The sequence below is a fragment of the Squalius cephalus genome, assembly GCF_949319135.1.
Source record: "Squalius cephalus genome assembly, chromosome: 16".
NCBI classification, from domain to species: domain Eukaryota; kingdom Metazoa; phylum Chordata; class Actinopteri; order Cypriniformes; family Leuciscidae; genus Squalius; species Squalius cephalus.
The window spans coordinates 7097494-7111020 of NC_137137.1; the positions used below are offsets into that span (position 1 = coordinate 7097494).

At 36.8% G+C, this 13527-nt stretch overlaps 2 protein-coding genes across 8 annotated transcripts in view; one reads left to right on the top strand and one right to left on the bottom strand.

Annotated features, from left to right (window-relative positions):
• Nucleotides 1-13527, bottom strand: part of dab2ipa (DAB2 interacting protein a) — a 107672-nt gene that overhangs the window by 57441 nt on the left and 36704 nt on the right. The gene's annotated exons all lie outside the window — the stretch shown is intronic.
• On the top strand, nt 10007-11462 carry LOC307174064 (antimicrobial peptide NK-lysin-like). The gene is made up of 4 exons (XM_079897725.1): nt 10007-10145; nt 10473-10537; nt 10826-10924; nt 11053-11462. The coding sequence occupies exons 1-4, from the start codon at nt 10103-10105 to the stop codon at nt 11209-11211; spliced, it is 366 nt and encodes a 121-aa protein (XP_079753851.1). The 5' UTR covers nt 10007-10102; the 3' UTR covers nt 11212-11462.

The window sequence follows — 13527 nt, forward strand, 5'->3', positions numbered from 1 at the left end:
TAAACATTGATTTGAAGGCCCTGTTTAGATTTGTATAACCTGGTTCTTACTTTGTAAGACAGCAGAAGGCTAAGCTCTGTCCTGACCCCCAAACGGCACTGTTAGGCTGTTAGTCACACCAGCGCTAGTGAAGAAAACATCTGGGGCTCTTTCCGAAACCTCCAGAGACATAGACAGCATTGTTTTTTTAGTCAACATGAAGATTGTTCCTAAAGGAATTTTTTTTTTTTCAACTGAAGTGAGATTGCAATGTTAATGAAGGTTTTGTCATAGTCATAAAAAAATAGTCATAGTCAAAAGAAAAAAGTTAAGCTTTTTTTAAAAAAATAGCTCATTAAAATTCATTTTGCAGTGTAGGAATTAGCCTATGTTACTACTGTAGCCTTTAATGGGTTAAGTCCAACGCTATCTCACGACTGTGTGATTAAAAGTTGGCTAATTCGTACAAATTCGTACGACTTCACTAATATGATTTGTTCAAACCCACGTGATGGGTAGGTTTAGGGGTGGGGTCAGGGGTAGGTCATTCGTACAAATTCATACGAATTTGCCAACTCGTAAAATATGTACGATTTAGCAAAAATCGTAAGAATTTGTAAGAGTGAGGTCGTATGAATTGTTATGAATTAGCCACCTAGTAAAATTCGTATTACGAATTGCTGTGGGATCTGGTTGGTTAAATCCCTATTTCTCACCTGAAATTGTGTTTCGACAAGTAACAAGCCAGTCCTGTTATAACCAGTAGAACTGAGATCTGTTTCTCACCCTTATTGTGCCAATGCACCAAGGTTACAAGATAAACATTCCTGGAAGACATCTAATTTAAGATGAAATATTTCAAGAAGCCCCTTATGCCAAGCCTTCCAGATGTCTCCTTATGCCAGGCGCACACTACAAGACAGTTCAATTGAAAACTCACAGTTTGGCAAATGGTTTTCTTGTTTTCTTGTTCAAAGTGAGTTTTTTTGCTCGGAACCAACATTTCGCCAATGGGTTAAGACAAATAAACTTAACTCAAGATACACTCTCTGAAAACAAGACTTAATATCTTATTTATTTTATCGGTAACACTTTACAATAAGGTTTCATTAGTTAACATGAATTAAGAATGATCAAGTCTTTTACAGCATTTATTAATCTAAATTAATGTTAATTTCAACATTTACTAATACATTTGGATTAAAAAGAGTTGTGTTTGTTAACATTAGTTAATGCACTGTGACATGAACAAACAATGAACGACTGTATTTTTATTAACTAACATCAACAAAGATGAATAAATACTGTAACAAATGTTTTGCTCATTGTTAGTTCATGTTAGTTAATACATTAATGTTAACTAATGAAACCTTATTGTAAAGTGTAACCATTTTATCTGGTTTAAAGGATGTTGAAATATTTTTGAAATATAACTGGAAAACAAGACAAAAATACTGAACACTGAACAGAAAATGTGTCCGTTTACCGCAAAATAATTCTTAATGGTTCCTTTTGACTGGTTTTTCAGGTAAAACATCTACAAATCTTTAAAGCAGGATAAATTACTTCATAGCATAATGTATTAAGACTTCTTCTTATAGATAGTTTTTTATTTAAGTGTTTTTTGTATTTGTATTATTGCACTGGCAGATTTTTAACTTGTTCTAACTTGTTTTACACTTGAAACAACATTCTCATGAAACAATCTCAACTTTGCCTGAAGGCAAGCTGAAATATATAATGCAATGTTGCTTCTCAAGTAAAATGTTCTTGGGATATAATGAGCAAAATCACCATTCGTTTTTTTCACAGTGTAAAAACAAGTTATTTGTGTTTCAGTCTTCCATGAAGGCACTTAGCATGACGGCCGTTATCAAACACACTCTCAGATAACAACTAAACAAGACTCCCGACTGCAGCGAGCCTCTGCTAAGATCCTGAATGTGTCTGAGCATCTGCTGAAACAATACACCTATAATGTCATTATCTGTTGTTCGCAGCCAGACAGTCTAGCCTGAGCCTTAACGCAGAGGAGTCCACAGCCTGAAGCCGCACGCTCTGCATGAGAACCAGGGGCTGTGGGGAAATCCGTAACCCTGGGTTCCTAACGATCGTGTCTGCATGCATCACCAGAGTCAGGTATTGGATTTCTCCCAGGGTTCTCAAAGTGGTCCACACAGTATGGGGGCGCACTTTTGCCCTTTCTCCTCCTGTTCCGACAAGCCTGGGATCCTGATCAATTAGCGTGGATGTGGTTCGGCGTACTCGCACGAAAGGCTCTGTGTCGCACGAGACAGCGGGACTCTCTTGTGGCCCCGCAGGAGCCAAACACACAACTCATCGGCATGCACGAGGGGCGTTCACGTTCAAGCATGCTTACAAACACAGTGCTCATTCTGTCTTGCGTCAGTTAATAGATCCTGTCATTAGTTTAGCTCTATAATTAAGCAAAATGGGTGAACTGAAAGCAGTGGAATAACTGTTTATCTTAGTTTTCTGGTAGGGGGTAAACAGTTGCGGCAGACTGATGCCAATATTTGAATGCAACAAGCAACAAGGCCTTAAAGAGAATTATTGAAGTACGTATATGAGTGTTTCTTCAACGTTAGGCATCAATTATGTCCAATGACTTGATTTTTTTTATTTATTCAAACTAACAGATTTCTCAATAATTGATCACAATCAAACTATAATGGAAACTTTTTACAATACAGTCTTCATTTACTTTTACTACTTTTCAATTGCCTTTAATATACACTACCATTTAAAAGTTTAGGCGCAGTAAGATTTTTCAATGTTTTTACAACATTGTTATTTTGTGGAAACCATGATTTAAAAAAAAAAAAAAGAAAGTTAAAGGAACACTCCACCGTTTTTTGAAATAGGGCTTATTCACCTTCATTCCTACATTTAGATAGGTGGGCAAATGCATTTTTGTCTCAGTGCATGCATTGTTTTAGTTTGACAGGGTCGGCGCTAGCTTAGCTTAGCTTAATGAATGGAATCCTTTGTTGCCAGCTAGCATGTCCTGAGTAAAAGTGATAAAAAAATATATGGGAGTGGGACAAGTTACTGCATCGATGACCAGGCTAAACGCGTCAGATCAAGATGAGCGTGCCCGCAGTTGTGTCACAGCTACCGAGGATTTCACGGCGTTGATCCATCCTGCAGTACTCGATTTTTTTTTCCAATGTGATAAAGTGAACTGGAAAAAACGCCCCACGCTGAATGGACCAAATGGACAGCTGTCCACAGAGTAAGTGATTATTTTAAACATGACGTATGTATAGATCGACCCATATTATACCTGTATTCACATTCACATATTATACCACATATTCACATTTCATGTGTTGCATGATATCTCTGCCCCAAGTAGCAGTGCTTCGCCTGTGCTTCCCCCTAATATAGTCCCAAGTCAATATCTGCCTAGGAAATTGCATAGTGTTAATCTGCATCGCTATTTGTAGTCGTTGTGAATACGCAGGCCACAAGAAGTAATTAGGTGGGTGTTTTTAAAAAAATTTTTATCACTTTTACTCAGGACATGCTAGCTGGTAACAAAGGATTCCATTCATTAAGCTAAGCTAATCTAGCGCCGACCCTGTCAAACTAAAACAATGCATGCACTGAGACAAAAATGCATTTGCCCACCTATCTAAATGTAGGAAAGAAGGTGAATAAGCCCTATTTCAAAAAACGGTGGAGTGTTCCTTTAAAGAAAGATAAAAATAAAGAACTACATAGAAACTACAATAGAAATGTTTTGCAACAATGTTAAAGTTTTTACACTTTTGATTAATTTCAAATAAACAAAAAATATGAATTGTTATTATGGGCATTCATATTATTACTAATATTTGTATATATTAAAAATAAATGTGATTATTATTATTTTTTTAAATGTACGACTTTCCCACAGTGTCATTTCCACTACATCAAAAAAAAAAAAAGGGTTAATTTTGCTAAATTTTGTTTTTATTGTGAATCATTTCCAATCTAGCTGTAATTTTGTAAAATTATGAAAACCCTGAATATTTTCAAAACATATGGAAATATTATTTAATTGTGTGTATTTAGGACACACAAAATGCTATTTGTGAAAACAAAATAATTGTCAATTTTATTAAAAAAATTTAATTGGAATGGAAACTGTGGTGGAAGGATGACTGCGGTGGAAATGTGTATTACTTTCAGGAAAAAAGACTTATTCAATGTTGTACATTTATATACTGCTGGATGTTGTTAATGCACGGCCAAAAAAAAAAAAAAAACTAGTGAGAGTGCAAAAAGTGTTTTAAGACAGGGCCAAACGTGGCCATTACTAAAGAAATCCATTTGCTTAATCAAGTAAACTACTATATTGCTATTGCTAAAATTGCCTTGACTAAATTACGACAGACTGCAAGTTATATTGAAGTGAAAGTCGATTACCTGTCCCAACTGAGTCGTACACTAGCAGTACAGTAGTACAGGAAGGATACGTTTTTACACAACACCTCATCAACTCATTCACTGTGAGCAACACAAGGGGGTAATATTGGCCTTCTCAAGAGGGCATGCAACAAGCACAGGAAAGCGTGGGTATTGGTGCTGCCAGCTGTGGCTTTTCCACCTTGCAGCTAAATGCAGCAAGATTCACTTCCCATCTGTCTCATTTAAAGCATGCATCAACCAGGACTGATTGCATCTCCTCCAAAGACTGTTCCCCATTAGATGCCCATTGAGGTCTATAAACCAATGGCTTAACTCTATCAGTGTGCCTAATCCTTCTCTCCTCTCAGGCTGACCCGAGGATTCAGAGCCAGCTGTGGCCGCGTCGGTCACTTATCTGCGAAGAGAGTCATTAGGACCGGTGCTTCTCGCCCTAGGCAGGAAGAGCAAAACATGCTGTCTCTCCTCAGGGTGCATGATGACACCTGATTAATCCGACTAGCAACAACTGCTGGGATTAACCTTGTAACAGAGTTCAATGAACCGCAGTCAGGAGTTAGTCAACACGTGCAATCCAGTGCCCTTTGCTCCACTAATCTCAACAAACAGAACCTACCATAAAAGCCAGTAAAGCTGTGTGTACCACACTACGACTAATCCACTGTAAACACTTTCTATGCTGTAAAAAGCAGTGTGGCCTAGTGGCTAAAAACTATGGCTGCATCCAAAATCGCATATATCCCTACTATATAGTAGGCGAAAAACAGTATGTGACAAAATGTCCAAATTCACAGTACGCATAAAAGAGTAAGCAAAAAGTACCTGGATGACCTACTTCTGGTGAGATTCTGAAGTGTGCATAAGATGGATACTTTAATATCCCATAAGGCCATGAGAAAAGGTTTATGAATGGCAGTGAAGTAAACGTAAATGAGGCTGGTAGGTCACATGATAATGACAACATGGCGAATGTAGTACATGTAGAGTGCAATAACGCTCCTGAATCCAAACAATAGATCCAAATGGATCACAGCGCGACAAAGCGAGATTTCTACTTCCGACCAATGTCGATTTAGTCCAATTAGATTTGAGCTTACCCGAGTACCAATAGTGTGAGAGTGTTGGCCCTGATTTGAAAACCTGCGTGAACACCTTTTATACACTCCATGGTGAACACCGAAGAAAAGTATTCCGGAAGAGAGAAGAGAATTGAAGTTGCGTTCTTGTTATAATTGGTGTCTGAGAACAGATGTTCTTAATATAGATTATAGTTTCAATTCATTTTTCACTTAACTATGCGATCTGAAGAGCTTGAAACGGCGTACAGAGTGCTGTTTTCCTCTGTGCGTGTCTAGTCAGAGAGCTCATTCACTCTAGAGCTGTCAATCATATTATGTGATCATAACTCCTGCCCTTCCGAATGATGACGTTGTGTTCATTTCCTCGTTTTGAGTTCAGCACGGTTCCGCACATAAACATCTGATAGAAATGTTTCTACAGATAAAGCATCAAGCCAAATAAATATATGATTGAGACTTCTGTATGTGTATATAATATATCATACGATGTTCTGTATGTGTTCATGATGCAGCTCGTTTTTTTCTTTTATATAACTATAAAGAATGAGAAAAGCTTACATGAGAAATGTTAAGCAGGTGTATTGTTCAATTTATAAAAAAAACACTACAACTAAGGCACATCTGATGGTTGGAGGGGAGTGTTTAACCGTTTCCAACCCAAGCCGTCAATCAGACGCCATCGGAAAAGGAACGTCACTCCAGAGCGGAAGTAACTTTTCAGATTTTGCTTAAAGATTAACCATGACAAACAATTTTTAACACACTGATTAATTGTTCTCCTTAAGACCAGTAATGTGTGCAAACAAAGTAAATAGGGACAATTTTGATTTCATGAGGACGTTAAGAGTTAATACATGAAATGTCATCTTTAATAAGGCACTTAATCATAGTGTTAGAGCCATAACTAAATTTTGTAATATTTTTCCTTATATTATTAAGAGCGATTATGTTTTTTGATAAATGCATATTTTGTATTATATTGCGAGATTTTGACTAGTTTTACGTAAAACGTAACCTGACAACGGAAAAGTAAAGTTTACAAGACAAATTATGGATTCACACATCAAATCCTTTGTGCTACACCCTTGTGGAAATGGCAAAGAAGGTAAAACGGCTCAGATCGCCATTACACATTGGTTACTCCGAGGGGACTAAACCTGTTTTCAGAGTGCTGTAAGTCATCTAAATGTAGTAAAATGTCTGGGTTATTCCTTTTATGCAATGCCTTTCAACATTTGTAACTTTTAAAATCTGATTTTTGTGCTGTTGCTTTCCCCACCAAAAATGATGCCACTTCCTAGAAAATGCTGCCACAAGCAGTGCTGTTATTGTTAAAGATGCAGTAAGTGCTTTCAGAGAAGCAGCTATTGATATTTGAAATCAACCCAAACAAACACACCCCTCCCTTTATTGCTCCGCCCCAAAATACACGAACACTTAATGCAAAAATGGATCACCGCAGCCTCACTGTAGCATTTTTTCTAAATATAACCTGCAGGTTACCAGCGTGTAGCAGGCCCGCTGCATGAAATGTTAGTATTGTTTATGTAACAATTTCAAAGTTATATAATGGGTAAACGTTTGAACACATTTGTCTGAATAAATTGTCTAATTGCCTAAATATGTGCAGTTTTATGTATTTTATTATAATTACTTATATGGACACATATGTTTGATCATACTTGTCACTCAAGACCATTTTATTGTATAATTCTTTCTGCAAACGGTCTTCTTTGCTGAGTAATTAGCAAAATTCAAGAAATTATGAGTTTAAAATGGGCATGAGGTGGACTAAGAAATGGACCAATGAAATACTAGTTCAAGCATCCTCTGATTGCAAAAGTATCTCCAAAAACTGGAAAAGAAGAGTTTAGCATCATGTCACAAAACATGAAAGTTTGTTCACAAATTTATTTAGCAGATTATTGCAGGAAAAATACAGTGGTGTAAAACTGAGTTTACATGACAAACATGCAAAAAAACTTCACATACTTTCCACCTTCATTTGCAGCAACAAACAGTGTGATATACAAAACCACAATGATCACACCATCAGCTCTAGTGCAGAATTTCATAAACTTTTCCAGCTAAAAGGAACACTCGAAAAAAAAATTCATTTTGCATTTCTTCGATACATAGGAAAAAGGCCATTGACTCTGTGCTCTTTATTAGCCAACACCAATGTTAATACAGATGGTTATTGCATTATCAGTAGATGAAAGTTCTTCAACCAGCACCGAATACATTGCATGCAATACTAAATTCCGGAGCCTAATGACATTTGGTTCTTTAACAGATCTCGCACATGCATTCCTCCACCAATGAGGACGGAATTCCTTACTAAAGTACTCTCACAGCAATAATTCATCGCAGCCGCAAAACCAGTGAAACCAGTGTAGTTCAATTACAGAAGGGATGACTCTAATGCAGGAGTTTTCAATGTGTGGGGCACGAGAGCACATCAGGGGAGACGCGGGATAAGGCTATATATCCTGGCGACAAGTGTGAATTCATAGAGATTTTGCTAGGTCTATATTGTTTATAACACAATATCCACACAACACAGGACTGCTTAAAGTTATTGACATGTTCGAGCAATAAAGAAACATGGGCAGTGGTGGACGAAATACACAAATCAAGTACTTGAGTAAAAGTACAAAAGTACGATCCTAAATTGAGTTCTCGTTTTTGTGGCTTATTGCGCTTGAAGGGTCAGATACACACACTTATGTGTCAAAATGCCTGTCTTGGTGTGTAAACACAGTGGGTTATGTCTTAAGTGAACTTAAACGTAAAAAGAAATTTGATGTGTATCGATATATTGGATTTGTGCATTAGGTCTTAGTGACAGCAGCCTACTTTTCCTGCTGCTGTCTGTCATTAATGTTAATCAAACAACAAAAGAAAAAGAGATGAGATGCTCTTATTTAAATAACGTTTGTAGCATATAAATCCATTGTGTAATGAGTGGGTTGTTTTAAGTGAAGAAACACAACTAACTAACCAGCTGCTGACTATGTGACAGCGTGTAGTTTTAGATGCACGTTTTGTCAGTAGTATTTTATAAATATTTATGAAATGTAATATGTTACCACATTTTTTATTGTTGTTTAATAAATATAGATAAGGCCAGTTATTGGATTGCATTAGTAGTTTGGTTCAGAGAGTTGCACACAGCTTTGGGCAGGGGTGAGAACTGGCACTGTTTTTGAGAGATGAGGAGATATGTGGTGTAGGAGCTCTCTGAGAACCAGAGCACATGGTTTGCTCTTTATAAGGTGCACGTATTAACCCTGTTTCACCATGGATTCAATAGGATCACTTCTGAATCTGTGCTGCACAATGTCATACCTATCAATTTATGAAGGCCTTTAAAGGGATAGTTCGGCCAAAAATGCTATTTAACCCATGATTTACTCACCCTCAAGCAGTTCGAGATGCATATGTCAATCTTTTTTCAGACTTTTTTACGTCCTACGTCATACACCGGCATCCATTTCCGGTGAACGCGCGTCGACCGTTGCCGGAAGCAAGATATTTTCATTTATAAAGTTTTAAATATGTATATTTTTACGACAAAACCGCACGGATTACCCTCAGAAGGCCTTCGTTTATCCCCCTGGAGCCGGATGGATTACTTTTGTGAAGGATGCATGCACATTTTGGGACTTGAAGGAGGTGGACCCCATAGCTTCACATTATAACCACTGAAAGATCTAAGACATTTTCTAAAATAACTGAAAATGTGTTCGTCTGAAAAATGATTGACATATGCATCTCGAACGGCTTGAGGGTGAGTAAATCATGGGTTAAATATCATTTTTGGCCGAACTATCCCTTTAAGGCCAACTAAGAAACTGGTGGTTTGCTCAAGGCTGTTGATCTGCTGAATTTCAAAAAAATGCTATCACTTCTTGCTTTCCTGTATTGTGCTTCAGCTCTCTTTCCGTTGCTAAACTATGTATGTATGTGTGTGTATGTATGTTAGATTAGTCTAAGTGTTTAGTCTAGTTAATAATATCGTTTTACACGTAAAGTTGTTTGTGGTTCATATACTGGAGTCCCTAATCTTGCAGTTTTTGGCTACATGCTCAGAGTAGTATGGTACAGTAAGAAAGTTATTTCCCATAGCCCGGAAATTTACGTTTCTTAGAATTGATAAACGATTAACACTGAGTGTTCGCTGGACGACCAGGTTAGTTGATTGTGGTATTAATTCTGCTTCATCAAGTTAATTCTTACAGCTGATCTAAATATTTATAATTAATTATAACTAGCTACTGCTACTGTACCATAAGGGTGTACTACCTGCTGAAGTGTTCACACTGAATTTAGATAAATATGATATAGTCTGTGTAAACAATACATTAACATGTATAGGCTAATGAATATCACACATATAGTACAGGAAGCTGACAAATATTGAGTCTGAGTGATAGAACTCAAAGTGATAGTACGCCTTAGCATGTTGAGGGTGTCAATGATCTACACATCTGTGGTTTCTGGCTGAAGACAAATGTGTATTTAACAGAGTGGACCTAAATCATCTGCAGCAAACCAAAAAAATCAACAGTGGGTCCATCTCGTTGTGTTCAGATAGTTCAAATAAGATGTTCCGACGTATCCTTCTGGCCACCCTGCTGATATCCTCAGGTAAAATTAGCACTGGTCAATTGGTCATTATCTTTAGCATTATTTATCTTTGTGTGTTCAGCTGGAAGAAAGAAAAAGTAGAAAAAAAATAGACCTGTTTGGACCATTCCAAGATCTGGTCTTAATCGGATTAAGATGGACAATGCTGCATGTAAATTCCAAACCAGCATATGTATCTAGTCATTTAAAAAGCCACCAGCTGAACCAGCTAAAATAATTTGTTATTTGTATTGTTTAAATCAGGTTACATTCACATACTGTTCAATGTTCATAGTAGGGAAGTTTTCTCTTGTCAACTGGGTGTATGTGCTATATTTTTCCTAACAGTTTGTGCTCTTGACTGGGAAATGCACAGACGAAACTTTACTGGAGATGAACTTGAAGAAAGCTCGGTGAGTTGTCCTCAACATGGTTAATCATGGACAGCTGCATCACACTAAGACATATAAGTAGTGGTCAAACAAGTTTTTTTTTTTAATGGCTGATGCCGATACCAATGGTCAAAACTATAAGAGGTGCAAACTTTGCCATATACTGAAACTACAAGAGAATGCCAGATGAAGAGAAACTTGACAATGCTTTTCAAACAACTAGTCATGTCCAGTTTGAACTGCTCATTAGGTTCTAACTGTCATATCTAAACTACTTATTCTAATATGCCGTGTCTGTTGTCTTGTAAGGGCGATATGGCACAAACCGAACAACTCCCTGGATTGTGCTGGGCTTGCAAGTGGGCCATGGGCAAGGTGAAAAACCTAGTCTCTGGTAAATCAACTCAGGTGTGCTATAGGCTACTCTTGTATATGACTTTTAAAAAATGTGTTATTCAAATAACAAAACAAACATATTACAGAATACATAGAGACTAGTGGAGTAAGGTTAATTCTGATTGTTTCTTTTCCTACAGAGCGAAATTAGACAGATGCTGACGCACGTCTGTGATGAGATCGGGTTCTTAAAATACCTGTGTAGGACATTTGTGGGAAAGTATATAAACATTCTGGTTGAAGAACTTTCAACTACTGATAATGCAAGAACCATCTGTGTTAACATTGGTGTTTGCTAATACACTATGTATCGAAGAAATGCAAAATGTCATTTTTTTTCTTTGTTTTCAAGTGTTCGCTTTAGCTGGAAAAAAATGAATGACATTCTGCACTATAGAGCTAATGGTGTGATTATTGTGGTTTTGTATATCACACTATCTGTCGCTGCAAATGAAGGTGGAAATGACGAAGTTTTTTTTGCATGTCACGTACACTCAGCTTAACGCCACTGTATTTTTCCTGCAATAAACTGCAAAATAAATGTGTGAGCAACAAACTTTCATGTTTTGTGACATGATTCTAAACTCTTTTTTTCCCTCTCTACTCTACTTTTACAATCAGAGGATGCTTGAACTAGTATTTTCTTGGTCCATTTCTTGGTCCACCTCATGATCATTTCAGACTCTGAATTTTGCTAATTACTCGGCAAAGAAGACCGTTTGCAGAACGAATTATATTGAGTGACAAGTATGATCAAACATATGTGACCATATAAATAATTATCATAAAATACATAACTGCAAACTTTTAGACAATTAGACAATTTATACAGACAAGTTGGTTCAAATGACTGCCTATTATATAACTTTGTAATCACGATTCACAACATAAACAATACCAGCATTGCATGCAGCGGACCTGCTACACTGGTATCCTGCAGGTTATATTAATAAAAATATATGCAAATTTACTGGAGTTCACGTCAACGAAAGCAACAGATATGAGCTGCATTTTATTTATCATCAGCTAATTTCAAAATCAAAGACCACAATAGAACAAAGAGTGGCATCAGCACTGGTAAGAACATTAAGTCTCACTACTTTTAAAAAAGATGATTATGTGCATCTGCGACTTCATTTGAGGCAGTTTGCACGTGGGTTTGCTGAAGAGCTACTCATCTGTGGTGAAGCGCAGGGCTGCCAACTCTCACGCATTGAGCGTGAAACACACGCAATTGACACTTTTCACACGCTCTCACGCCACACATCCATTTTCTCACGCACAGAAAAATTGCGGAGCAAAGAGGTAACCTGCTTTTAATATTAAACTAATTCTCAGCTCTTAGATTTCGTCAATTTTATTATGAAATTCAGACAAAAATACGTTTGCCGCTTGTAAATGTGACGTGACAGATCGCTGAGCGCCTCAGTTCAAGTGCACGTGAACCGATCATCTGTTACTTTTTTATTTAAAGATGCAGTACAATTTACCGAAAGTATACATAATATCGACCAATTAGTGTTTTTCAACCACGGAAAGAGGTCAATAAAACAGCAGGAGAACAATTATGTCACATAACGTTATATTTACCTCAGGAAAGCCATTTAATGACCATAGCATGTTAATTGAATAGAAAAAATAGCTAGAGAAGAGATTTTGCTGAGCACTATATTACATATTTATTATATTTTTACTTATGTCATTAAATAATTGTTATTATAACAAAAACTACATTATATTTAATTTAATTTGTTATTTTTAACCTTTAATAATACCAGCAGATTGGGCCCTCTATGTTTACAGCATTAGGTGAGATTATTTTTTTAAATAAAATTTAAAATAAACATGTATCCAAATTAGTCAATATTGAATCAAAATCGGAATCAAATCACAAGAATGGAATTGAAATCTTGAAATTTTTGTCAAGCAATAATAAAAACTGTATCCTACCAGTCATTGTACAATGTAAACATTGTAACATGTTGTCACTAAACTTCATAAAAGTCCCCCCCCCCCCCCCCCAAAAAAAAAATCACTCCAAGCTAAACTCAAAAGTTGGCAGCCCTGGAAGCGTGTTGCAGTGGTGCTGTCATATCTGGCTATAACATGTCATATGGCCTATAACACGCTCTCACATGTTTATTTTTTTAACATTTTGGGAGGAGTAAAATTTACATGTGATTTTAACAACCAGATGCATTTCCACTTGTCCAGTTTCTGGAATGCGTCTCAGACCCCCTCCTGAAGTGGTATGAGTGATCGGATTTGAATCAGTCTCGAATCCATCACTTATATACTTGCATTATAATGTTGATAGATGCATTGAATGTTAATATAACTTATATTGTCGGAATTCATCTTTGTTTTTGTTATTACTTTCCCCTGTGTAAATGCATCTTTACTTGGTTGTCATTGTCCCTGTTTGTCTCCATGCTTTCTGATTAGTTAATTGATTAGTTTCACCTGTGTCTAGTTTAATGCCTCAATTTGTCTTGTGTATTTATACTGTTTTGTTAACTTTTTTTTGGTGTTGTCCGAATGGTTGGTGTATAGTGCTCCTGGGGTTTTTCCTGGGCCTTCCTGTGCAAGAGATTTTGGTTTTGTTTTATTTTGAG

Coding starts and splice junctions, on each gene's coding strand:
- LOC307174064 (XM_079897725.1), top strand. CDS start 10,103: ATGTTCCGACGTATCCTTCTGGCCACCCTGCTGATATCCTCAG. Junction 10,538..10,825: donor ATGAACTTGAAGAAAGCTCG/GTGAGTTGTCCT, acceptor TTGTCTTGTAAG/GGCGATATGGCACAAACCGA. Junction 10,925..11,052: donor TCTCTGGTAAATCAACTCAG/GTGTGCTATAGG, acceptor CTTTTCCTACAG/AGCGAAATTAGACAGATGCT.